This window comes from Sycon ciliatum, chromosome 2, assembly GCF_964019385.1.
Source record: "Sycon ciliatum chromosome 2, ocSycCili1.1, whole genome shotgun sequence".
Classification (NCBI taxonomy): Eukaryota; Metazoa; Porifera; class Calcarea; order Leucosolenida; family Sycettidae; genus Sycon; species Sycon ciliatum.
The window spans coordinates 40,769,306-40,792,727 of NC_088644.1; the positions used below are offsets into that span (position 1 = coordinate 40,769,306).

At 44.2% G+C, this 23,422-nt stretch overlaps 2 protein-coding genes across 2 annotated transcripts; both read left to right on the forward strand.

Moving 5' to 3' along the window:
* Positions 1-1,716: 1,716 nt before the first annotated feature.
* LOC135810585 (uncharacterized) lies at positions 1,717-16,895 on the forward strand (the record flags this gene model as incomplete). The annotated part of the gene is made up of 5 exons (XM_065324077.1): positions 1,717-2,655; positions 6,867-7,208; positions 10,152-10,394; positions 11,432-11,511; positions 16,226-16,895. Coding segments are annotated over 5 exons (2,274 nt in total), but the record flags the coding sequence as incomplete, so codon positions are not given.
* Positions 16,896-17,143: 248 nt separating this feature from the next.
* On the forward strand, positions 17,144-22,066 carry LOC135810586 (uncharacterized; the record flags this gene model as incomplete). The annotated part of the gene is made up of 2 exons (XM_065324079.1): positions 17,144-18,616; positions 20,336-22,066. Coding segments are annotated over exons 1-2 (3,204 nt in total), but the record flags the coding sequence as incomplete, so codon positions are not given.
* Between the last annotated feature and the right edge of the window lie 1,356 nt (positions 22,067-23,422).

The window sequence follows — 23,422 nt, forward strand, 5'->3', positions numbered from 1 at the left end:
GTTGTTTCGAGACTTTGTACAAAGGGAATTACTGAGGAGCGCCAATAAGAAGCTGCGGTATAGTATGCTTTAGCTGGACAAGGAGATGGCGAATATTTGTTATATCGCTAGAGTAGACGTCTTTATAAGCAGCTACTGTTGCACTAGTGGTAGTAGTAGTACTTGTAGTAGTAGTAGTAGTAGTAGTAGTAGTAGTAGTAGTAGTAGTAGTAGTAGTAGTAGTAGTAGTAGTAGTAGTAGTAGTAGTAGTAGTAGTAGTAGTAGTAGTAGTAGTAGTAGTAGTAGTAGTAGTCAAAGAACTTTATTGAAAATCCATGATAATGTGATCGGAAAGATGATGGAAGAAAAATCCGAACTCGAATCAAATCCAGGCAATTATTAGCAGTCACTACTATCAAAGCAGATCATTATTCACAATAGCGCAAGCGCGCGCAAAAAAAAAGTAGTAGTAGTAGTAGTAGTAGTAGTAGTAGTAGTAGTAGTAGTAGTAGTAGTAGTAGTAGTAGTAGTAGTAGTAGTAGTAGTAGTAGTAGTAGTAGTAGTAGTAGTAGTAGTAGTAGTAGTAGTAGTAGTAGTAGTAGTAGTAGTAGTAGTAGTAGTAGTAGTAGTAGTAGTAGTAGTAGTAGTAGTAGTAGTAGTAGTAGTAGTAGTAGTAGTAGTAGTAGTAGTAGTAGTAGTAGTAGTAGTAGTAGTAGTAGTAGTAGTAGTAGTAGTAGTAGTAGTAGTAGTAGTAGTAGTAGTAGTAGTAGTAGTAGTAGTAGTAGTAGTAGTAGTAGTAGTAGTAGTAGTAGTAGTAGTAGTAGTAGTAGTAGTAGTAGTAGTAGTAGTAGTAGTAGTAGTAGTAGTAGTAGTAGTAGTAGTAGTAGTAGTAGTAGTAGTAGTAGTAGTAGTAGTAGTAGTAGTAGTAGTAGTAGTAGTAGTAGTAGTAGTAGTAGTAGTAGTAGTAGTAGTAGTAGTAGTAGTAGTAGTAGTAGTAGTAGTAGTAGTAGTAGTAGTAGTAGTAGTAGTAGTAGTAGTAGTAGTAGTAGTAGTAGTAGTAGTAGTAGTAGTAGTAGTAGTAGTAGTAGTAGTAGTAGTAGTAGTAGTAGTAGTAGTAGTAGTAGTAGTAGTAGTAGTAGTAGTAGTAGTAGTAGTAGTAGTAGTAGTAGTAGTAGTAGTAGTAGTAGTAGTAGTAGTAGTAGTAGTAGTAGTAGTAGTAGTAGTAGTAGTAGTAGTAGTAGTAGTAGTAGTAGTAGTAGTAGTAGTAGTAGTAGTAGTAGTAGTAGTAGTAGTAGTAGTAGTAGTAGTAGTAGTAGTAGTAGTAGTAGTAGTAGTAGTAGTAGTAGTAGTAGTAGTAGTAGTAGTAGTAGTAGTAGTAGTAGTAGTAGTAGTAGTAGTAGTAGTAGTAGTAGTAGTAGTAGTAGTAGTAGTAGTAGTAGTAGTAGTAGTAGTAGTAGTAGTAGTAGTAGTAGTAGTAGTAGTAGTAGTAGTAGTAGTAGTAGTAGTAGTAGTAGTAGTAGTAGTAGTAGTAGTAGTAGTAGTAGTAGTAGTAGTAGTAGTAGTAGTAGTAGTAGTAGTAGTAGTAGTAGTAGTAGTAGTAGTAGTAGTAGTAGTAGTAGTAGTAGTAGTAGTAGTAGTAGTAGTAGTAGTAGTAGTAGTAGTAGTAGTAGTAGTAGTAGTAGTAGTAGTAGTAGTAGTAGTAGTAGTAGTAGTAGTAGTAGTAGTAGTAGTAGTAGTAGTAGTAGTAGTAGTAGTAGTAGTAGTAGTAGTAGTAGTAGTAGTAGTAGTAGTAGTAGTAGTAGTAGTAGTAGTAGTAGTAGTAGTAGTAGTAGTAGTAGTAGTAGTAGTAGTAGTAGTAGTAGTAGTAGTAGTAGTAGTAGTAGTAGTAGTAGTAGTAGTAGTAGTAGTAGTAGTAGTAGTAGTAGTAGTAGTAGTAGTAGTAGTAGTAGTAGTAGTAGTAGTAGTAGTAGTAGTAGTAGTAGTAGTAGTAGTAGTAGTAGTAGTAGTAGTAGTAGTAGTAGTAGTAGTAGTAGTAGTAGTAGTAGTAGTAGTAGTAGTAGTAGTAGTAGTAGTAGTAGTAGTAGTAGTAGTAGTAGTAGTAGTAGTAGTAGTAGTAGTAGTAGTAGTAGTAGTAGTAGTAGTAGTAGTAGTAGTAGTAGTAGTAGTAGTAGTAGTAGTAGTAGTAGTAGTAGTAGTAGTAGTAGTAGTAGTAGTAGTAGTAGTAGTAGTAGTAGTAGTAGTAGTAGTAGTAGTAGTAGTAGTAGTAGTAGTAGTAGTAGTAGTAGTAGTAGTAGTAGTAGTAGTAGTAGTAGTAGTAGTAGTAGTAGTAGTAGTAGTAGTAGTAGTAGTAGTAGTAGTAGTAGTAGTAGTAGTAGTAGTAGTAGTAGTAGTAGTAGTAGTAGTAGTAGTAGTAGTAGTAGTAGTAGTAGTAGTAGTAGTAGTAGTAGTAGTAGTAGTAGTAGTAGTAGTAGTAGTAGTAGTAGTAGTAGTAGTAGTAGTAGTAGTAGTAGTAGTAGTAGTAGTAGTAGTAGTAGTAGTAGTAGTAGTAGTAGTAGTAGTAGTAGTAGTAGTAGTAGTAGTAGTAGTAGTAGTAGTAGTAGTAGTAGTAGTAGTAGTAGTAGTAGTAGTAGTAGTAGTAGTAGTAGTAGTAGTAGTAGTAGTAGTAGTAGTAGTACAGTAGTAGTAGTAGTGCGGCTCATAGAGTGCGGATGGAGATTTTGCTCCTCCGCAGTTTTTTAATTGTTTTATGCACTGTCCAGGTCAACCGGTTGTTTATCCTACGTCATTACTTTCGTCTAGGTTTCGGGAGTCGGCTCCAGTAGGTTTTACCGCTGTGGAGTTGCCCAGTCTGCTATTCCTACATCCAGCTGGTGTCGTATTGCCTGGCGAACCGGCCATTGTGCTGTAGTTTCGGTGCCTTCGCCTTTGGGCCGTGGGTGAGATGGCTTGCTGTGTTGTGTTTCGCGGCTGAGTCACAGTGAGTGTTTTCCCACATGGTCTGTGGCGAGTGACATGCGAGGTGCTCTTCACACCTCGCGTCTCTTCGCCCGTGCTGCAGGCTGCATGGCATGTCACGGCGTGGGGCGTCGGCTGGGCCCTGTTGCTCCTGCAGCAAGAAAACTGGAACGTGCGGAGCATGTTCGTGCAATAGGGATGGACGATGCTGTTTCAATTGCTACCCAGGTCAAGTTGGGCGCTGCAAGAATTTTGGAAATTGTGATTTGCATGATGTTGGTGGATCAGAGGTGCCTCAAGGCCTTTCTGCTGGTGATCCGCCGGCCTGGAGTGGGCGAAGAGTGCAGCCTTCTCGATCGGGTGAGTCCGCTGCTGGCCGGACCGGTGGTGTGCCTCGCGAGGTACGGGCGACTTTGGTATCCAGGCCCCCGTCATCGGCCGCCGAACGCTCGGGTGCGGCACCGGCGCCTGAGGTCGCTGGGTCTTCCCAATCTTCTGTGTCTGCGACTGCGGTTCCGTGTGGGGAGTCACTGCGGGTGGACTTGCCTGTTCCTGTGTGCTCCGGGATGGTTCCTGATTGCGCTGCCGCCCCTTCGCCCGTGGGTGCTTCTGCTGACCCCACTGCAGCTTCCCGGGTACCTGCGTCTGCAGCGCCGACCTCTGTGGGTCCCGGCTCGTCTCGACAGCCTCAGTTTGTTGATCTGCCACCCGAGAAATGTGATTCTCCAGAACCTGATGGCTTTTGGTCGTTGCCAACAGACGATATAATCATTTTAATGGACAAAACCCATGCAGAAATAGTCAAGTGGCAACGGAATCTGTTTATCATACCTTTCGGGGATGAGGGTCGTCGGTTCGTCAAGGAACTAGCTCGCCTGATTGGTCTTTTCAGCGGCGGAACTCGCGACGGAGCTTTTGCATGGTCGGCTGTGGTCATTGCTTGCCATCTGATTTTGCAGCGGCCTTTTGTAGTATCCAATGCCTCTGACAACAAGAAATCGTTACGCAAGCGTCTTGACTGGTGGATGTGTGGAGACATGGCTGCATTGCTGCGTGAGGCACGGTGCATTCAAGCCCATCTACCCAGATCAACACCTGGCAAAACAGCAGCTAATGGTCTGGATGACGTCGAGTTCGCAAAAATGGTATACAGCGACCGCATTGGAACAGCTGCTCACTACCTGGAGGATGATGGTGGTGGTGGCGTACTCCCGTTGGACAAGATTGTGGGTGGCAAGTCGGTACTGGAATTGTTGAGAGACAAGCATCCTGTTCCGGCTGATGCAGAACCAGAGATTCTACTCGATGATGAAGCCACAGTCCAGGAGAATGTGCTGTTTGATTCAATAACACCAGCTCAAATCCGCAAGACCTGCATGATTATGAAGGGGGCAGCGGGTCCGTCAGGCCTTGACTCCGCTGCCTGGCGTCGGATGGCCTCAATGTATACATCAGCTTCTGACGACCTGTGCTCGGCTCTGGCTCGTGCTGCCAAGCGTCTTTGCACTGAGGCAATTGAGCCGCGGGATCTCCGCTCATTCCTGGCAGCAAGGCTCATTCCATTGGATAAGCAGCCTGGGGTAAGGCCTATAGCCATCGGGGAGGTGTTTCGCCGCGTGATCGGGAAAGTGGTCATGTCGGTTATCGAGAGGGATGTGGCTGCGGTTACTGCTCCTCATCAGCTGTGCGTCGGCGTCCCGTCGGCTTGCGAGGTCGGGGTGCAGGCTTTGACCGGCCTCTATGACCGCGAGACGACTCAAGGTATTCTGCTGGTGGATGCGTCCAACGCCTTCAATTCTCTGAACAGGGCCGCGGCGCTGCACAACATTCCAAGAATCTGTCCTGCCGCTGGGCGAATTTTCATTAACACCTACCAGGCCGACATCCCTCTATACCTCAATGGCGGAGAGGTCATTTATTCCCGGGAGGGTACATGCCAAGGGGATCCTCTTGCCATGGCGTTCTACGCTCTCGCGACTGTGCCCCTGGCATCTCGGCTGTCGCGTCGACTTCCAAGCACCAGCCAGATTTGGTACGCGGATGACGATGCCGCAGCCGGAGAGCTCCTGCCGCTGCGTGGGTATTGGGATTGCATCGTGGAGGAGGGGCCCCGGTATGGCTACCACCCCAATGCCATGAAGACGGTTTTACTCGTCCGTCCACATTTAATGGAAAGGGCCCAGGAGGTATTTGCCGGCACTGATGTCCGTATCCGGAGCGACGGCGTTCGTTACCTTGGCGGGGCCATTGGAGACCAACAGTTCCGAGAGAATTTTGTGAAGAGCCGTGTTGAGGAACTGTCCACATTGGTTAGGCGCCTTGCTGGTCTGGCTGTCACCCAGCCTCAGGCGGCCTTTCGCGTCTTCTCTGCCTCTCTGCAGTCCCGTTGGACCTATCTGCAGCGTGCAGTCTTTGTGGACCCTGTCCTGTATACGCCACTGGATGACGTCATCAACAAACATCTGCTGCCAGCATTGACAGGCCATCCTCTTGCGGCTGATGGTGTACTCCGTCAGCTCTTTGCAATGCCTGTGAGGAATGGAGGGCTGGCTGTCCGCATTGGCAGTTTGCGTGCGGAGGCTGAGTACCTCCTTTGCCGGACGTCGATAATGCCCATGGTGGATTGCGTGCTGACTGGTGCTGTCGATGGTCCTGATGCTATCGACGGTCCTGTTGCCGATATCATCGCTGCCTCCAGGGGTTTGGCCACGCAGGCTCGCCGGGAACGCCGGGCGCAGCACAATGCTGCATTGGAGGAGATCAGGCCCGCTCTGACGGATGAGCAGCGCCTACTAGTGGATGTCGCGGGTGACGGCGGTGTGTCAACGTGGCTGGTTACGCCTCCATCGGCTTCATTTCCTTTAACTATATTCAACAAGTCTGATTTTCGAGACGCATTGTGCCTGAGGTATGGCCTGCCGTTTGATGGCATATCATTATCCTGTGTTTGTGGCCAAGACATGTCAGTTCATCACGCCCTCACGTGCCCAAGCGGGGGATACCCTACCCAGAGACACAATGAACTTCGCGACCTCCTAGCGGACGCACTCGCTAGTGTTGTTTGCGATGTCGAGATTGAGCCACCGCTGATGCCGTTGGGTGGTGAAGCCGTCTCTGGGGGCTCAGCTGACGGTGCTCGTGTGGATATACGGGCTCGTGGCTTCTGGACCAGGCAGCAAAACGCCTTTTTTGATGTACGGGTCACGCACCCAAGGCCGTCTTTGCTGTCTGGACCAGAAGTGTCGAGGCAGTTATCCCAACACGAGCGTCAGAAGAAACGTCAGTATTCCGATCGAATCAACCAGGTGGATCGAGGATCGTTCACTCCGCTTGTTTTCGCCACCAGTGGACAGTGTGCTCCCGAATGTGGCATCTTCCTCAAGACCCTCGCAACACAATTGCACCATAAGAACTCGGACATACCGTATCGTCTCATCATCAGCCACTTGCGCTCGAGAATCAGTCTATCTCTGATGCGGTGGCAGATTACTTGCTTCCGGGGGTCACGTGCATCATACCTACGCAGTGGATCCGGCATTGGCCGACATTGCTTTGTAACGGAGTGCCGTACATTGGCTCATATGCCGCGCTGACGGGCATCAATGGACTTGCCATAATATTGTCATTGGTTTCATTCTGTCTCAGAGTGTTCTGTTGTATTTGTTTTCGTTTTAAAAGCGTTTGAGCGGTTGGGTGAATGGAAACGTCACCGTACTGGTAGTAGCGATGCTTGGATGGTGTTTGCGGGTTTGCTCTTTGTTTTTGTATTCCCTAGTTGGCTTGATTCTTTTATTTTATTTTATTTTCTGATTGGATTTTCCTATTTATTTGATTTGATTTTTCTTGAATGGTTTTGTCACCATTGCTTTTCTTGCTTGCGCTTTTCAGTTTCTTCTTTCTGATACCCGGTTTGTTTTCAAATAAAGGCGAAGTTCAGTAGTAGTAGTAGTAGTAGTAGTAGTAGTAGTAGTAGTAGTAGTAGTAGTAGTAGTAGTAGTAGTAGTAGTAGTAGTAGTAGTAGTAGTAGTAGTAGTAGTAGTAGTAGTAGTAGTAGTAGTAGTAGTAGTAGTAGTAGTAGTAGTAGTAGTAGTAGTAGTAGTAGTAGTAGTAGTAGTAGTAGTAGTAGTAGTAGTAGTAGTAGTAGTAGTAGTAGTAGTAGTAGTAGTAGTAGTAGTAGTAGTAGTAGTAGTAGTAGTAGTAGTAGTAGTAGTAGTAGTAGTAGTAGTAGTAGTAGTAGTAGTAGTAGTAGTAGTAGTAGTAGTAGTAGTAGTAGTAGTAGTAGTAGTAGTAGTAGTAGTAGTAGTAGTAGTAGTAGTAGTAGTAGTAGTAGTAGTAGTAGTAGTAGTAGTAGTAGTAGTAGTAGTAGTAGTAGTAGTAGTAGTAGTAGTAGTAGTAGTAGTAGTAGTAGTAGTAGTAGTAGTAGTAGTAGTAGTAGTAGTAGTAGTAGTAGTAGTAGTAGTAGTAGTAGTAGTAGTAGTAGTAGTAGTAGTAGTAGTAGTAGTAGTAGTAGTAGTAGTAGTAGTAGTAGTAGTAGTAGTAGTAGTAGTAGTAGTAGTAGTAGTAGTAGTAGTAGTAGTAGTAGTAGTAGTAGTAGTAGTAGTAGTAGTAGTAGTAGTAGTAGTAGTAGTAGTAGTAGTAGTAGTAGTAGTAGTAGTAGTAGTAGTAGTAGTAGTAGTAGTAGTAGTAGTAGTAGTAGTAGTAGTAGTAGTAGTAGTAGTAGTAGTAGTAGTAGTAGTAGTAGTAGTAGTAGTAGTAGTAGTAGTAGTAGTAGTAGTAGTAGTAGTAGTAGTAGTAGTAGTAGTAGTAGTAGTAGTAGTAGTAGTAGTAGTAGTAGTAGTAGTAGTAGTAGTAGTAGTAGTAGTAGTAGTAGTAGTAGTTCATTCTGTCTCAGAGTGTTCTGTTGTATTTGTTTTCGTTTTAAAAGCGTTTGAGCGGTTGGGTGAATGAAAACGTCACCGTACTGGTAGTAGCGATGCTTGGATGGTGTTTGCGGGTTTGCTCTTTGTTTTTGTATTCCCTAGTTGGCTTGATTCTTTTATTTTATTTTATTTTCTGATTGGATTTTCCTATTTATTTGATTTGATTTTTCTTGAATGGTTTTGTCACCATTGCTTTTCTTGCTTGCGCTTTTCAGTTTCTTCTTTCTGATACCCGGTTTGTTTTCAAATAAAGGCGAAGTTCAGTAGTAGTAGTAGTAGTAGTAGTAGTAGTAGTAGTAGTAGTAGTAGTAGTAGTAGTAGTAGTAGTAGTAGTAGTAGTAGTAGTAGCAACACAACTGCACCATAAGAACTCGGACATACCGTATCGTCTCATCATCAGCCACTTGCGCTCGAGAATCAGTCTATCTCTGATGCGGTGGCAGATTACTTGCTTCCGGGGGTCACGTGCATCATACCTACGCAGTGGATCCGGCATTGGCCGACATTGCTTTGTAACGGAGTGCCGTACATTGGCTCATATGCCGCGCTGACGGGCATCAATGGACTTGCCATAATATTGTCATTGGTTTCATTCTGTCTCAAAGTGTTCTGTTGTATTTGTTTTCGTTTTAAAAGCGTTTGAGCGGTTGGGTGAATGAAAACGTCACCGTACTGGTAGTAGCGATGCTTGGATGGTGTTTGCGGGTTTGCTCTTTGTTTTTGTATTCCCTAGTTGGCTTGATTCTTTTATTTTATTTTATTTTCTGATTGGATTTTCCTATTTATTTGATTTGATTTTTCTTGAATGGTTTTGTCACCATTGCTTTTCTTGCTTGCGCTTTTCAGTTTCTTCTTTCTGATACCCGGTTTGTTTTCAAATAAAGGCGAAGTTCAGTAGTAGTAGTAGTAGTAGTAGTAGTAGTAGTAGTAGTAGTAGTAGTAGTAGTAGTAGTAGTAGTAGTAGTAGTAGTAGTAGTAGTAGTAGTAGTAGTAGTAGTAGTAGTAGTAGTAGTAGTAGTAGTAGTAGTAGTAGTAGTAGTAGTAGTAGTAGTAGTAGTAGTAGTAGTAGTAGTAGTAGTAGTAGTAGTAGTAGTAGTAGTAGTAGTAGTAGTAGTAGTAGTAGTAGTAGTAGTAGTAGTAGTAGTAGTAGTAGTAGTAGTAGTAGTAGTAGTAGTAGTAGTAGTAGTAGTAGTAGTAGTAGTAGTAGTAGTAGTAGTAGTAGTAGTAGTAGTAGTAGTAGTAGTAGTAGTAGTAGTAGTAGTAGTAGTAGTAGTAGTAGTAGTAGTAGTAGTAGTAGTAGTAGTAGTAGTAGTAGTAGTAGTAGTAGTAGTAGTAGTAGTAGTAGTAGTAGTAGTAGTAGTAGTAGTAGTAGTAGTAGTAGTAGTAGTAGTAGTAGTAGTAGTAGTAGTAGTAGTAGTAGTAGTAGTAGTAGTAGTAGTAGTAGTAGTAGTAGTAGTAGTAGTAGTAGTAGTAGTAGTAGTAGTAGTAGTAGTAGTAGTAGTAGTAGTAGTAGTAGTAGTAGTAGTAGTAGTAGTAGTAGTAGTAGTAGTAGTAGTAGTAGTAGTAGTAGTAGTAGTAGTAGTAGTAGTAGTAGTAGTAGTAGTAGTAGTAGTAGTAGTAGTAGTAGTAGTAGTAGTAGTAGTAGTAGTAGTAGTAGTAGTAGTAGTAGTAGTAGTAGTAGTAGTAGTAGTAGTAGTAGTAGTAGTAGTAGTAGTAGTAGTAGTAGTAGTAGTAGTAGTAGTAGTAGTAGTTGTAGTAATTGAGTGACTGTATGCCTGCACGACACTTGAGTTGTTTCAGTTGTCGTTGCAGCTTTGGTGGACTCTACTGATGTCTTGTTCCGCATCTGCTGTCCTGTCGCAGGATATGCTTCGGTCACCTCTCCATTCGAGTGAAAGTTACGCTCAGTCGTTTCGAAGTTTTCTCCCGCGATGCAGCGAAGACCAGGGCTACTTGCAATCTTTGCAAACCGGTCTATTCTTACAAAGGCTAATCGACGACGGCGCTGAAAAGACATCTCGACACCAAACAGCAGTCCGAAGTGAAGCAGCAGCAACCCCAAATGCCGGCGGTGATAATTCATGTAATTTGAACCTGCTGAAAAAAATCGAACTCAGAAAAAAAATATTCAAAAAAATAATCATATTTGCCACATCAATGAAACTCGTTAGCTCGCTCGATAGCTTGCTCGTTAGTGGAACTGATCGCTCGTTTGTTATAGATACGCTCGTTTCAACACTACAAAACAAAGACATGCTCAAAAACAGATATGTCCGTTACGTCACAACATCCGTTTAGGATCGGCCACACAGCCCCATGCCACTACCGGAGCAGCCTGCACTCCGTGACAAACGAATTGCCACGGCGTACGCCCCGAGCTCCCCGGCATCCACGCAGACAGGTTACGGCCCAGCGGAGGAGGCAGAACCTGCACTCCGTGACAAACGAATTGCCACGGCGTACGCCCCGAGCTCCCCGGCATCCACGCAGACAGGTTACGGCCCAGCGGAGGAGGCAGAAGGCAATCTTGGCACGAAGATGGTGCATGAGAATAGTAGTTCCGAACTGCATGGATGCAAATTCCGTTGCTCCTCATTATTATTATTACAGAGAATAGTAGTTCCGAACTGCATGGATGCAATTTCCGTTGCTCCTCATTATTATTATTACAGAGAATAGTAGTTCCGAACTGCATGGATGCAAATTCCGTTGCTCCTCATTAATCGGACTTTCAGAGCATGACTAAGAGGATCTATCTAATGCCGACCTTGCCATCCTCGGCTTTGACGAACTTCGTGACCTGGCCAAGAAAAATGAAATCTCGGTCACCAGCAATATTAACCGTGCTGCCATAGTCCGCCTGCTACGCCAACACGGGATCGGTAATGCAGGTCAGTCACATGTACATACTAGTAGTAATAGTCAAGCAAGTGCTGGCATTGATGAGTTGGCCAAGACAGTGCAGGAACTAGTTCGCCAGATGTCCGCCATTGTAGACCTGAAAGCGGAAGTTGAGTCTCTCCATTGCCAGCTAGCAGACGTTAGTTTAAAATCACAAACCCATGCACCTATCCCGCCCACCCAACCTACCGGTATGCCTTTTGATCACCATGAACCTACATGTACGAGTAGTTCCCCATCCGATCCACAGCATTTGAATTCCACCGTAGCACCAGCCCCACGTTCACAGCAGCAGCATTTGAATCCCAACGCACCCGTACAGTTTGAACAGAGGCTCACAAACACTCGTCCGCTCTACAGCGCCCAACTGATGAGCCTGCCACACCGTAGTACTCCACCGCCATCATTCCAACGTCCAGCTGACCAAACACCCACACCGTACACGCACAGTTCAGTCACATCATACTTCCACAAGACAAAGAAGTCAACACAGGGTCTCCTACGCGGTGGTTCCCGTGTAAGGTGCAAAGCGCTCCACGTCAGCAACATAGACAGCGGCTGCCATGCTGAGGCAATAGCTAAGTGGTGCGCAAACAAAGATGTTCACATCATCAAATGCTCCGTGGCTGAAACACGCTATTTTGGACTGGCTTATGCCCATGTTGTGATTCCTGAAGAGCACTTCACCACGGTCCAACGTGATGATTTCTGGCCTGCCTCCGTACGTGTTCGCGAATGGCGCTTCTCCTCTGACAGTGTAGGTAAATAAGCAGTACTTGCATCCTAAATCCCAACGCTCTCCCCTTCAACCCACACCCTCCAACTACTTCAACCGTTTCCTCGAGCCTGGACTCTACACTAAATGTTTTTGCACAGCCCTTCCAACCTAACTCCAGCTCCTCTAACCATTCTACTCAATCTTCTTCCCACGTGTCTGTTGCGGTGATAAATGCACGCTCAATAAACAACAAACTCGGTGAACTCTCCATCCTTTGTAATGCCAAGAAGCCTGACATTATCTGCATCACCGAAACTTGGCTCACCACCAACCATACCTTACACTTGCCGAACTATGCAGTATTCCGCCGTGACCGACCGCAAACTCCCTCTAACCCTGACCCCTTCAGAGGCTATGGGGGTGTTGCCATCCTGGTGCTCACTACCGCCTTCAGCAAAGTGAGAGAGATTCACTCATTTCGGCAACAGAACTTTGAAGCAATTGCTATTGAAGCTACTCCCATAGGTTCATTCCAACCACTGTCGTTTGCCTGCTTGTATAGACCCCCTAACCAGCCCGCTGCTGACCTACAATATTTTGTAGATACTCTGCGGACTGCTCTCATTAAGCTACCTGCTCCATCATCTACCATTGTAACTGGTGATTTTAATGCCCATTGCCAGAGCTGGTGTGCCTCCGACTCAACATCTGCTGCAGGCTCTGCCTTGTGTAACCTTTTTCGCTCCATAGCACTGTCTCAACTTGTTACGTTCCACCCATCTTACATCCAATGGGCCCCGTGGCTGCCTGGACCTAGTCGCCACAAACATTCCCGAGAGGTTCACATCCATTGAATCCCTGAGCCCCCTGGGTGCCTCCGATCACTTAATCATCCTCGGCAGGCTCTCCATAGCTAAAGACATAGCACAGTCTCGAGAGTCCACATCTGACACTGCACCGCCTCGCTTCAGCCATCACTTGCTCACTCAATCGCAATGGGAAGGCGTCAATGCTGAAATTGCCGCAACTCACTGGAGTGACCTTTTATGCGGCCTTGATATTGATACAGCCGTTTCTAACTTCTCGTCTGTCCTCGAATCGTCTCTCTCAGTCTGCTCTTCTCACCGCGATTACCAGTCAACCACCAGAAACCGAAGCCGCCCTTCACGCCAGGATCCACCATGGATGACACCAGTGCTCAGGGCAGGCATTAAGAGAAAGCATGACCTCTACAGCATCTATAAAAATACCCTACCCCGTCCAATGCAACGCAGTACAAACGTCAGCGGAATATAGCAAAAACGTTATCACGTGTAGCCCATAAAGAATACATCCAGTCCATTACTACTTCTCTCACCGACAGCCAGCGTCCATCACTTCACTCATTTATAAGAACTCTTCGTAAATCAGCATCGTCATTGGGCTCTAGTCCAACAGCAATCACACGGTCTGACCAAAGTTCCGCCACTGCGCCTCTTGATATCGCGGATGCTCTGAATGAGCAGTTTACCAGCTTCTGCGTTAAGGATAGACCTGAATGGTTAGTTCCTCCTATCCACCAAATACCTGTAGAGTCAACGTTTACATCGCTGACGATTTCATCTCGTACTGTAACCAGATACATACGCAGTCTCCCCAATAAGAAGTCTCCTGGTTACGATGGTATACCAAACGAAATCCTGAAACACCTCCAAGACAGCCTAGCATATCCGTTATCGCTGCTCTTTAACATCTCTCTGTCGTCTGGAATCTTTCCCTCCGCATGGAAATACGCATTAGTGGTCCCAATTTATAAGCGCAAAGGCTGCCGGTCGGATGCAACGAACTACAGACCCATTTCCCTACTGTGCTGTATTTCAAAGCTGTTTGAGCGCATTGTGTACGATCAGCTATATCGACACTTGTCCCCGTACTTGCATACCATGCAGTCTGGTTTCCGGCGAGGGGACTCCACAGCTCTGCACCTAGTCCACCTAATCCAAAACATCATGCAGTCCCGACATTTGAAAGAACATACTGGCATGTGCTTCTTTGACCTGGCGAAAGCCTTTGACACTGTTTGGCATAGAGGCCTGATTGCCAAGTTGGGTGCCTATGGCATTGGTGGCAACCTGCTTGTTTCTTTGAAAGCTACCTAACTGACAGGCTACAGGCTGTACGCGTCGGCAACACCCTCTCGTCTCCCCAGGCAATTAATTCTGGTGTGCCACAGGGGTCAATCCTGGGGCCACTATTCTTTTTAGTCTACGTCAATGATCTACCGATGTCTGTCCCTAATGTTTCACTGTTCGCCGATGACACCACAGTTTCCGCTTCAAGTAGTTGCAAGCAATTGCTAGTCAATGACCTCCAGAAAAAGATAAACTCCACCATTTCTTGGATGTCGACTTGGAAGCTGAGACCGAACACTAGTAAGACCAAAGTGATGTTCTTCTGTAGCGGTGCTAGTGATCAGTTCTGCAATGTGTCTTTATCATGTCCTGGCAGCTCATCGACCATAGAAATTGTCCATGAACATAAGCACCTTGGTATAATTATTGACGACTGTCTAACATGGGCTCCTCATGTAGACTATATTTGCAAGAAAACTAGTAGTGTTCTCGGCATACTATATCCTCATCGTTCTCATTTGCCAAATACATGCCGTTCTATGTTTTATCGCTCGTATCTATTACCTATTTTCCAGTATGCATGTCAGTCTTGGTGTAGTCTAAGTCAACATCTTGTGAACAAACTTGAAATCCAACATAAATCTCTTCTTAAAATATTGTTTAACAAGCAGCGTTTATTTCCTAGTCTTGAGCTCTATTGTATCAGCAATACTCAGCCACTGCAAGATAATCGCAAACAGCAGCTTTGCGTTTTGATCCACAGAATTCGCCTAGGTAAAATTCCCATTCATCTCTCCGTATTCAATTGGTTTTCTCTGTCCCGGTCCACTCGTAATAGTCTCTCACTTCCCCGTGCTAATTCAGCCGCATTTACCAACTCTCCTCTGTTTTTGTCCTACAGCCTTTGGCTGCAACTTCCCCAGCATGTTAAAAAGACATCAAAATGTCTTTCCAGCTTTAAAAATGCACTCCGATCGCATAATGTAGTACGATAGGATCTCATTGCTGGATTCTTGTCTATCCTTCTTTCTTCTCTTTTTCTATATTCCTTTCTTTTCTTTTCTTGCCGTGGTTGGCTATCACCCCTCTCTCGCACTTTGCGTGCCAATTGGTCATGAACCACGAGTTGAGTGAAATAAATAAATAAATAAATGACGACGGAGTACTGTAGGTCAGAGTGCTTCTCCACCACGCGCTGAACAAGCCGCGTAGTAGTAGTAGTAGTAGTAGTAGTAGTAGTAGTAGTAGTAGTAGTAGTAGTAGTAGTAGTAGTAGTAGTAGTAGTAGTAGTAGTAGTAGTAGTAGTAGTAGTAGTAGTAGTAGTAGTAGTAGTAGTAGTAGTAGTAGTAGTAGTAGTAGTAGTAGTAGTAGTAGTAGTAGTAGTAGTAGTAGTAGTAGTAGTAGTAGTAGTAGTAGTAGTAGTAGTAGTAGTAGTAGTAGTAGTAGTAGTAGTAGTAGTAGTAGTAGTAGTAGTAGTAGTAGTAGTAGTAGTAGTAGTAGTAGTAGTAGTAGTAGTAGTAGTAGTAGTAGTAGTAGTAGTAGTAGTAGTAGTAGTAGTAGTAGTAGTAGTAGTAGTAGTAGTAGTAGTAGTAGTAGTAGTAGTAGTAGTAGTAGTAGTAGTAGTAGTAGTAGTAGTAGTAGTAGTAGTAGTAGTAGTAGTAGTAGTAGTAGTAGTAGTAGTAGTAGTAGTAGTAGTAGTAGTAGTAGTAGTAGTAGTAGTAGTAGTAGTAGTAGTAGTAGTAGTAGTAGTAGTAGTAGTAGTAGTAGTAGTAGTAGTAGTAGTAGTAGTAGTAGTAGTAGTAGTAGTAGTAGTAGTAGTAGTAGTAGTAGTAGTAGTAGTAGTAGTAGTAGTAGTAGTAGTAGTAGTAGTAGTAGTAGTAGTAGTAGTAGTAGTAGTAGTAGTAGTAGTAGTAGTAGTAGTAGTAGTAGTAGTAGTAGTAGTAGTAGTAGTAGTAGTAGTAGTAGTAGTAGTAGTAGTAGTAGTAGTAGTAGTAGTAGTAGTAGTAGTAGTAGTAGTAGTAGTAGTAGTAGTAGTAGTAGTAGTAGTAGTAGTAGTAGTAGTAGTAGTAGTAGTAGTAGTAGTAGTAGTAGTAGTAGTAGTAGTAGTAGTAGTAGTAGTAGTAGTAGTAGTAGTAGTAGTAGTAGTAGTAGTAGTAGTAGTAGTAGTAGTAGTAGTAGTAGTAGTAGTAGTAGTAGTAGTAGTAGTAGTAGTAGTAGTAGTAGTAGTAGTAGTAGTAGTAGTAGTAGTAGTAGTAGTAGTAGTAGTAGTAGTAGTAGTAGTAGTAGTAGTAGTAGTAGTAGTAGTAGTAGTAGTAGTAGTAGTAGTAGTAGTAGTAGTAGTAGTAGTAGTAGTAGTAGTAGTAGTAGTAGTAGTAGTAGTAGTAGTAGTAGTAGTAGTAGTAGTAGTAGTAGTAGTAGTAGTAGTAGTAGTAGTAGTAGTAGTAGTAGTAGTAGTAGTAGTAGTAGTAGTAGTAGTAGTAGTAGTAGTAGTAGTAGTAGTAGTAGTAGTTTCTCAGTATTGCATCACCTCCACCCAGGAGCTGTGAGGTATTAGCTCCGGAGCCAGTTTTCACGCAATGTCCTGTGTTCATCATGCCTAAATGCTGCAAGTGTAACGCATTGGGCTCTTGTGCCAATTGCAGCTGCGCAAAGAATAGTGTCAGTTGTGACAATTGCGTCCCGCTTTCAAAGGGGAGATGCAGAAACACTAACTTTAGCAAGGCGCCGAGAAGTTGCGCCTCCGTTGCAGCGCCAGATGGTACTCAGCCTGCACTAGCTGGTAGTGGACAAACAGCCTCTACGAGGACACAGGACCTCCAGTCAGCATCAGCCTCTGCTTTGGCATGCAGCCAATCATTGCCTTCTACTGCGGACGTTAATCTTCTGGCATTTCTCGATTCAACGCAGTCGTTAACCACCGATGCATCGCAGCCTGAGGCCAGCTCACAGAAGATGTCAATGCAGGAGTTGCGGCAGGCGTCGCAGCATCCAGACTCTCCGATCCCAGCCGTGTCGCAGCGGCCAACGTCTACCACCCCGTCTACACCGCTGGCCAGTCAGCCCCAGCCACAGCAGCCGGCACGAGACAACTCCAGTACAGAAGCGGCGCACGATTTGGGCCCTTTGCCGACTGCTCCTGAGGGTCAACCAGACAGCCTACAGGGGGCGTATGAAGAGTGTGTGACTTGGAGGAGAAATTTGTTTATTGTTCCCTTCGGAGCGGCCGGGAAGCAATTTGTTGAGGAAATTGCACGACTGGTTCGCAGTTTTCCGACGCGGCGCCCAACCGTGAACGAGCCTGGACATCAATAGCTGTCGCGTGCCACCTCCTGTTGCAGAAACCGCACGGACAGGGCTCCTCCTCCGAACACGGAACTCACCTGACGCGTCGACTTGCTGTTTGGAAGTCAGGAGACATCAACACCCTGCTGCGTGAATGCCGATGCATCCAGGCGCATCTTCCGGCACACCATACCCGGAACGTCGACCAGTCAGGCCAAATTGACGACACCTTGTTTTCAAAACTCGTATGTTCTGGGAAAACGCAGTCAGCCATTCGGATGGTTTGCTCCAGTGGCTCGGGTGGAGTGTTGTCAATGAGCGACACTGTCAGCGGCAGCCCAGGTTCAACAGTACGTGACATTCTGCTTGATAAGCATCCCCAGCCTGCTGTACCTCCGGATGACGCTCTCTTGCAGGGGCATGACGCGGCTACCCCTCAAGATCCGATCCTTTTTGCCAGGCTCACAGGAGCGCTGATCAAGCAGATAAGTCGTCAAATGTCCGGAGCGGCCGGTCCATCGGGCCTGGACTCTGATGCGTGGAAACGCATGTTGACCTGCTTCGCTGCAGCGTCTGACCAGCTCTGTGCGGCAATGGCAGAAGCAGGAAAACGCTTATGCACCCAGGAAGTCCCACCAGAAGAGCTAAGTTCGTTCACTGCGGCCCGCCTCATCCCACTGGACAAGCAACCGGGGGTGCGCCCTATCGCTGTTGGGGAGGTTTTCCGGAGACTAATAGGCAAAGCTGTGATGAAGATAATTCAGTATGACGCCATGCACGCCACAGCCCCTCGTCAACTCTGTGTTGGTGTTCCGTCTGGGTGTGAAGCTGCCGTGCATACGATGACCGACATGCTTGTCTCGCCGGAGGTGGAGGGTGTGCTCTTGGTCGATGCCACCAACGCTTTCAACGCTATGAACCGCACAGCAGCCCTACACAACGTGCCACTCGTCTGCCCTGCCCTGGGGCAGGTGTTCAAGAACACCTACAGCAGTCCATGCCGCCCCTACAGCAGTCCATGCCGCCTGTTTGTGTCGGGTGGTGGAGAGATAAGGAGTCAGGAGGGTACCTGCCAAGGTGATCCTCTCGCCATGGCGATATACGCGGTCGCCATGATGCCATTGATAGACAAGCTGTCAGAGTGCTGCCCCGACGTGGTGCAGCTATGGTATGCTGATGACGATGCTGGTGGCGGACAGCTCCTCAATCTAAGGCAGTACTGGGATGGGATTCTGGAGCATGGCCCTGGGTATGGGTACTACCCTAACGCGAACAAGACAACACTAATTGTCAAGGAGCAGCATTCGGCCCTGGCACTCCAGCTTTTCAGGGACACGGGCATTCGTGTTGTGACCGAGGGTGCTCGTTATCTTGGCGGCGCACTCGGTACAACGGTCTTCTGTGAGGAGTATATCACAGATTTGATCGACAAGTGGACGCTGCAGGTTGATCGCCTGGCGGAGGTGGCCACCACTCAGCCACATGCTGCGTACGAGGTGTTTGTAAAGGGCCTCGTGTCCAAGTGGCGCTACCACTTGCGCGTCCTATCTTGCCCTGCGCATCTTCTGGCCCGTCTCGACGCCGCCATTACGGACAAGCTGCTGCCAGCGCTCAGCGGCCATTCGTGTTCGGACGAGTCGGCACTGAGAAAGTTGCTATCGCTACCAGCGCGGTTTGGTGGCATGGCAATCCCTGTGCCCTCGGTGGAGGCCGAGAAAGAGTTTTCTGCATCCAGACAGATTGTGGCTCCTGTGGCGGCCTGCATAAGACCACCAGAACATCCAACCAGCACCAACGAAACTACTCAAACAGACCAGCTGAACGAGGCAATAGCCCTCAGCCGGCAGGAGGCCGGGCGTATTCGCAGAGAGAAAGCTGCCCAAGCCACGGGTCTCGTTAGCGAATTGCGCCCGGATTTGACAGCAACACAGGCGCTGTTGGTGGAGAATGCCGCGGAAAAGGGCGTATCATCTTGGGTAACGGCGGAACCATCGTCCCAAATGCAGATGGTGCTGAACAAATCGGATTTCCGAGATGCGTTCTGCATCCGCTACGGCCTGCAGCCTGACGGACTCCCCCTGACTTGTGTATGTGGTGCTGCAAACACAATAGACCATGCGATGATGTGTCCGGCAGGGGGCTACCCCATGGCACGCCACAATGAGATCCGGGACTTGTTGGCTGACGTGATGCGTGAGGCGGTCCGGGATGTGGAGGTGGAACCGCCTCTACTACCATATGATGGTGAGCGGCTCCAAGGGAGGACAGCCAACCGCTCGGCAGGTGCCCGCCTGGACATCCGGGCTTGTGGCTTCTGGACGAGACAGCAAGATGCCTTTTTCGACATCCGGGTTACACACCCAAAGGCAAGCTTGCTGTCGCGTCAGGAAGTCATCAGCCAGCTCCGAACGCATGAACGGATGAAGAAGCGCCAGTACGGAGAGCGGGTGACAGCAGTTGACAGAGGTACGTTTACACCGCTAGTTTTTTCTACCTCGGGCATGATTGGCAGAGAATGTTCAATGGCACTGAAGACACTGGCATGCCTGATTGCTGAGAAGAACGTCGACCTACACGTATCGGTTATCATGGGTCAGCTCCGTTGTAAGCTGTCAGTCTGCCTTATGCGATGGGCAGTCACCTGTTTGCGTGGTTCAAGATCGTCATACCGCCGAAACAGAATGAATTTCACGACGATGTGCAGGTTGCGGGCAGCCTGAGCGTGAGTACCTGACAGACATTTGCCCAACATTGCCCCATGATAATGAATTCTTGAGTTTTTGGACATTGTATTGCATTGCTGCTCCATCTACATGGCTGTATTTGTGTTTCACATCTCCATTTCAAGTTTCCTAATAAAGATTGTGTCAAGTAGTAGTAGTAGTAGTAGTAGTAGTAGTAGTAGTAGTAGTAGTAGTAGTAGTAGTAGTAGTAGTAGTAGTAGTAGTAGTAGTAGTAGTAGTAGTAGTAGTAGTAGTAGTAGTAGTAGTAGTAGTAGTAGTAGTAGTAGTAGTAGTAGTAGTAGTAGTAGTAGTAGTAGTAGTAGTAGTAGTAGTAGTAGTAGTAGTAGTAGTAGTAGTAGTAGTAGTAGTAGTAGTAGTAGTAGTAGTAGTAGTAGTAGTAGTAGTAGTAGTAGTAGTAGTAGTAGTAGTAGTAGTAGTAGTAGTAGTAGTAGTAGTAGTAGTAGTAGTAGTAGTAGTAGTAGTAGTAGTAGTAGTAGTAGTAGTAGTAGTAGTAGTAGTAGTAGTAGTAGTAGTAGTAGTAGTAGTAGTAGTAGTAGTAGTAGTAGTAGTAGTAGTAGTAGTAGTAGTAGTAGTAGTAGTAGTAGTAGTAGTAGTAGTAGTAGTAGTAGTAGTAGTAGTAGTAGTAGTAGTAGTAGTAGTAGTAGTAGTAGTAGTAGTAGTAGTAGTAGTAGTAGTAGTAGTAGTAGTAGTAGTAGTAGTAGTAGTAGTAGTAGTAGTAGTAGTAGTAGTAGTAGTAGTAGTAGTAGTAGTAGTAGTAGTAGTAGTAGTAGTAGTAGTAGTAGTAGTAGTAGTAGTAGTAGTAGTAGTAGTAGTAGTAGTAGTAGTAGTAGTAGTAGTAGTAGTAGTAGTAGTAGTAGTAGTAGTAGTAGTAGTAGTAGTAGTAGTAGTAGTAGTAGTAGTAGTAGTAGTAGTAGTAGTAGTAGTAGTAGTAGTAGTAGTAGTAGTAGTAGTAGTAGTAGTAGTAGTAGTAGTAGTAGTAGTAGTAGTAGTAGTAGTAGTAGTAGTAGTAGTAGTAGTAGTAGTAGTAGTAGTAGTAGTAGTAGTAGTAGTAGTAGTAGTAGTAGTAGTAGTAGTAGTAGTAGTAGTAGTAGTAGTAGTAGTAGTAGTAGTAGTAGTAGTAGTAGTAGTAGTAGTAGTAGTAGTAGTAGTAGTAGTAGTAGTAGTAGTAGTAGTAGTAGTAGTAGTAGTAGTAGTAGTAGTAGTAGTAGTAGTAGTAGTAGTAGTAGTAGTAGTAGTAGTAGTAGTAGTAGTAGTAGTAGTAGTAGTAGTAGTAGTAGTAGTAGTAGTAGTAGTAGTAGTAGTAGTAGTAGTAGTAGTAGTAGTAGTAGTAGTAGTAGTAGTAGTAGTAGTAGTAGTAGTAGTAGTAGTAGTAGTAGTAGTAGTAGTAGTAGTAGTAGTAGTAGTAGTAGTAGTAGTAGTAGTAGTAGTAGTAGTAGTAGTAGTAGTAGTAGTAGTAGTAGTAGTAGTAGTAGTAGTAGTAGTAGTAGTAGTAGTAGTAGTAGTAGTAGTAGTAGTAGTAGTAGTAGTAGTAGTAGTAGTAGTAGTAGTAGTAGTAGTAGTAGTAGTAGTAGTAGTAGTAGTAGTAGTAGTAGTAGTAGTAGTAGTAGTAGTAGTAGTAGTAGTAGTAGTAGTAGTAGTAGTAGTAGTAGTAGTAGTAGTAGTAGTAGTAGTAGTAGTAGTAGTAGTAGTAGTAGTAGTAGTAGTAGTAGTAGTAGTAGTAGTAGTAGTAGTAGTAGTAGTAGTAGTAGTAGTAGTAGTAGTAGTAGTAGTAGTAGTAGTAGTAGTAGTAGTAGTAGTAGTAGTAGTAGTAGTAGTAGTAGTAGTAGTAGTAGTAGTAGTAGTAGTAGTAGTAGTAGTAGTAGTAGTAGTAGTAGTAGTAGTAGTAGTAGTAGTAGTAGTAGTAGTAGTAGTAGTAGTAGTAGTAGTAGTAGTAGTAGTAGTAGTAGTAGTAGTAGTAGTAGTAGTAGTAGTAGTAGTAGTAGTAGTAGTAGTAGTAGTAGTAGTAGTAGTAGTAGTAGTAGTAGTAGTAGTAGTAGTAGTAGTAGTAGTAGTAGTAGTAGTAGTAGTAGTAGTAGTAGTAGTAGTAGTAGTAGTAGTAGTAGTAGTAGTAGTAGTAGTAGTAGTAGTAGTAGTAGTAGTAGTAGTAGTAGTAGTAGTAGTAGTAGTAGTAGTAGTAGTAGTAGTAGTAGTAGTAGTAGTAGTAGTAGTAGTAGTAGTAGTAGTAGTAGTAGTAGTAGTAGTAGTAGTAGTAGTAGTAGTAGTAGTAGTAGTAGTAGTAGTAGTAGTAGTAGTAGTAGTAGTAGTAGTAGTAGTAGTAGTAGTAGTAGTAGTAGTAGTAGTAGTAGTAGTAGTAGTAGTAGTAGTAGTAGTAGTAGTAGTAGTAGTAGTAGTAGTAGTAGTAGTAGTAGTAGTAGTAGTAGTAGTAGTAGTAGTAGTAGTAGTAGTAGTAGTAGTAGTAGTAGTAGTAGTAGTAGTAGTAGTAGTAGTAGTAGTAGTAGTAGTAGTAGTAGTAGTAGTAGTAGTAGTAGTAGTAGTAGTAGTAGTAGTAGTAGTAGTAGTAGTAGTAGTAGTAGTAGTAGTAGTAGTAGTAGTAGTAGTAGTAGTAGTAGTAGTAGTAGTAGTAGTAGTAGTAGTAGTAGTAGTAGTAGTAGTAGTAGTAGTAGTAGTAGTAGTAGTAGTAGTAGTAGTAGTAGTAGTAGTAGTAGTAGTAGTAGTAGTAGTAGTAGTAGTAGTAGTAGTAGTAGTAGTAGTAGTAGTAGTAGTAGTAGTAGTAGTAGTAGTAGTAGTAGTAGTAGTAGTAGTAGTAGTAGTAGTAGTAGTAGTAGTAGTAGTAGTAGTAGTAGTAGTAGTAGTAGTAGTAGTAGTAGTAGTAGTAGTAGTAGTAGTAGTAGTAGTAGTAGTAGTAGTAGTAGTAGTAGTAGTAGTAGTAGTAGTAGTAGTAGTAGTAGTAGTAGTAGTAGTAGTAGTAGTAGTAGTAGTAGTAGTAGTAGTAGTAGTAGTAGTAGTAGTAGTAGTAGTAGTAGTAGTAGTAGTAGTAGTAGTAGTAGTAGTAGTAGTAGTAGTAGTAGTAGTAGTAGTAGTAGTAGTAGTAGTAGTAGTAGTAGTAGTAGTAGTAGTAGTAGTAGTAGTAGTAGTAGTAGTAGTAGTAGTAGTAGTAGTAGTAGTAGTAGTAGTAGTAGTAGTAGTAGTAGTAGTAGTAGTAGTAGTAGTAGTAGTAGTAGTAGTAGTAGTAGTAGTAGTAGTAGTAGTAGTAGTAGTAGTAGTAGTAGTAGTAGTAGTAGTAGTAGTAGTAGTAGTAGTAGTAGTAGTAGTAGTAGTAGTAGTAGTAGTAGTAGTAGTAGTAGTAGTAGTAGTAGTAGTAGTAGTAGTAGTAGTAGTAGTAGTAGTAGTAGTAGTAGTAGTAGTAGTAGTAGTAGTAGTAGTAGTAGTAGTAGTAGTAGTAGTAGTAGTAGTAGTAGTAGTAGTAGTAGTAGTAGTAGTAGTAGTAGTAGTAGTAGTAGTAGTAGTAGTAGTAGTAGTAGTAGTAGTAGTAGTAGTAGTAGTAGTAGTAGTAGTAGTAGTAGTAGTAGTAGTAGTAGTAGTAGTAGTAGTAGTAGTAGTAGTAGTAGTAGTAGTAGTAGTAGTAGTAGTAGTAGTAGTAGTAGTAGTAGTAGTAGTAGTAGTAGTAGTAGTAGTAGTAGTAGTAGTAGTAGTAGTAGTAGTAGTAGTAGTAGTAGTAGTAGTAGTAGTAGTAGTAGTAGTAGTAGTAGTAGTAGTAGTAGTAGTAGTAGTAGTAGTAGTAGTAGTAGTAGTAGTAGTAGTAGTAGTAGTAGT